The 2,576-nt window shown below is 58.1% G+C and overlaps 1 protein-coding gene across 1 annotated transcript; it reads left to right on the top strand.

Moving 5' to 3' along the window:
* ankrd33ab (ankyrin repeat domain 33Ab) lies at nt 1–2,437 on the top strand. The gene is made up of 4 exons (XM_084464549.1): nt 1–232; nt 586–715; nt 1,034–1,174; nt 1,560–2,437. The coding sequence occupies exons 1-4, from the start codon at nt 125–127 to the stop codon at nt 2,315–2,317; spliced, it is 1,137 nt and encodes a 378-aa protein (XP_084320675.1). The 5' UTR covers nt 1–124; the 3' UTR covers nt 2,318–2,437.
* The last annotated feature ends 139 nt before the right edge of the window (nt 2,438–2,576 follow it).

The raw sequence follows: 2,576 nt of genomic DNA, 5'->3' as shown, positions 1-2,576 counted from the left end.
GTGCTCCCTCCCAGCTCCTGGGTCATCGGATCGGCCCGTTCCCCTCTCTCCGCCCCCCTCCCCTCTCTCCCTCAGCCCATCGTTCCAGAACTGTGCGCAGCCCCAGACGCCGCAGCGCACGGGCATGGCGGTGTACAAGGCCTGCTCCCGCAACGACTCCTACTCTCTGGCGCAGATCATCCGGCTCGGGGTCACCAGGGAGGCCGTCCGCGAGGTGGACAACAACGGATGGGTATGGAGACACAGGGGGGTCATAAACCATGGAGGAGTACGGAGACACAGGGGGGTCATAAACCATGGAGGGGCACGGGAATACAGGAGGGTCACTACCCTGGTCTCTGTGAGACCAAGGAAGGCCACTCACCTGGTGTCTGTTCACTCACTTGGTAGCGGGGAGTGCCGATAGTAGGATTCTTGTACACAAAGAGAGGTTGGGCAGCATTTTTATTTGTATACAATATCAGTTATAGGAGGACATTTTATTAGTTACATTATTGAAATCACTACAGATGTCCAGGTCAGGTTACATATTGTCACCTTAACTGTCGCCCAATTAAGGTTTTCACTTTGCTTGTTTCCTAACAGAACGGCTTAATGTTGGCATGTCGTAAAGGCTTCCTGCAGATCGTGTACGCGCTTCACGACTGCCCCTACCTTGATGTCAACCTGCAGGACAACGAAGGGAACACCGCGTTGATGATCGCTTCACAAGCAGGTGTGTACCTCCGAGGCAACATGCTAACCCTCACACTTCAGCTTCGACTGCAGCCTTAACCCAGCCTCACAGCCTCCTGACCAAGTAGGTCTGGGGATGACACTGGGGATCGAACCAAGTACCTTGCAGCTGGGAGTCTGTGGGTATCTGCTGCTCTGTGATGAGCTCTGTGTGTGTCTCCTGCTCTACAGGTTACAGAGCTCTGTGTGTATCTGCTGCTCTATAGAGCTGTGTGTGTGTGTGTGTATGTGCTGCTCTATAGAGCTGTGTGTGTATCTGCTGCTCTATAGAGCTATGTGTGTATGTGCTGCTCTGCAGGTTACGTGAGCTCTGTAATGTATCTGCTCAACTACTACCCGGGCGTTGACACTGAGATAAAGGACTGTCGAGGGTTCACCGCGCTCATCAAGGCCGCAATGAAAGGCCGCAATGACATCGTGGCGATCCTAATCATGGCCGGTGAGTGGCTTCCTCCAACACACGCCGTCCGACACACGCCTGACACCGCAGTGAGGCCTCGGCCTCCGTCTCCGCCAGACACCTGCTGGGTGGTGGCCACTAACGCTCCCTGTTCCCACTGGAGCAGTGATCTCAGGGCTTTGGGAGATCATGAGGGCACTAAGCCTTCTCTAATCTCAGACTGAGGCGGAGGCGGGGGCAGATTGGCTGTTCCCACTGCTATGTCCAATCCCTGCTTGTTGTAATTCTTTAATGGTGTGGTTTGATCTGCAACCCGTTTGCATGGGTGCTACGATGAGACGGTGGTTTAAACACCAGCAGTGACCCCAGCCCGCCCCCCCCTCTGCCCCCCCCCCCCCCCCCCCGCGCTCTCCTCCCCTCCCAGGGGCCGACATGCACGCCGTGGACTCCAGCAAGGGGAAGTGTGCCCAGGAATGGGCCCAGACCACCGGCCGCCACGAGACCCTCCAGCGCATCCAGCGGCTGCTGCAGCGGCCCCGGGCCGAGCAGTGCTGCCTGGACTACGGCCTCGAGGGGCCCGGGCTTCTGGCCGCCGCCCCGTCCGACCGGAGTGGGGAGAACCTCGCCCGGCGCATCAAAGACACGCTGGGCTGCGTGAGCCCCCAGGAGCCGCGGGACGACGGCGCCCTGGACCTCATGGTGCGCATGACCAGCGGCGTGCGCAGCCCCCTGGTGGCCACGGCGTGCCGGCCCCTCTGCCCCAGCAGCCCCCCCCAGGTGGGCAAGAGGCGGCTTGCGGTGGCGGAGCTGGTGCTCATCCACACGGAGGAGGTGCTGCGCAGTGGCGCCGTCAGCCACAGCGACGCCCCCGAGTCGCCCTGCAGCAGCTCTGAGGTGATGCCGACCATTTCCTGTCCGGGCGAGAGGCGCGGCAGCATCCTGTCGCTGGCCTCCACCCGGGTCAGCTCCCTGCTGCCCCGCGGCATGGCCCGGAGGAACAGCGTGGCGCCGGCCGGCAGCATCCCCGACATCAGCGTCAGCCGGTCAGGGGAGGAGACGCCCAAGAAGGAGAACCTGACGGTCAACCAGAACGGCTTCCTGGAGCCGCCCACCTGGAAGTACAACAAGAGGAAGAAACCCAAGAAGAAGGACGACGACGACGACAAGTCGAAGACTCCGTAGCAATATGAAATAGAGGAGGTTGGATCAACTGCCAAAGCATTGAAGTCATGTCTGTCACAACAGAACCAAAGCACAACACAGAACGTTTATGTCCGTCGCTATTGCCAATATTTCTGAACATTCACAAATGGTTATTCTACTAAACTGGTTGGTTTCCTTGAAGAAAAAAGCTGTGCCACCAAAATCCTTATTGCACAGATTTTTATAAATGTTAGAGAGCTCGAATGACTTTCCTATGGGACTGAATAAAGAATATTTT

This window comes from Micromesistius poutassou (assembly GCF_964030765.1).
Source record: "Micromesistius poutassou genome assembly, chromosome: 2".
In the NCBI taxonomy this organism is placed as follows: domain Eukaryota; kingdom Metazoa; phylum Chordata; class Actinopteri; order Gadiformes; family Gadidae; genus Micromesistius; species Micromesistius poutassou.
The sequence above is the reverse complement of the archived record's forward strand: the minus strand, read 5'-3'. Positions and strand labels throughout refer to the sequence as shown.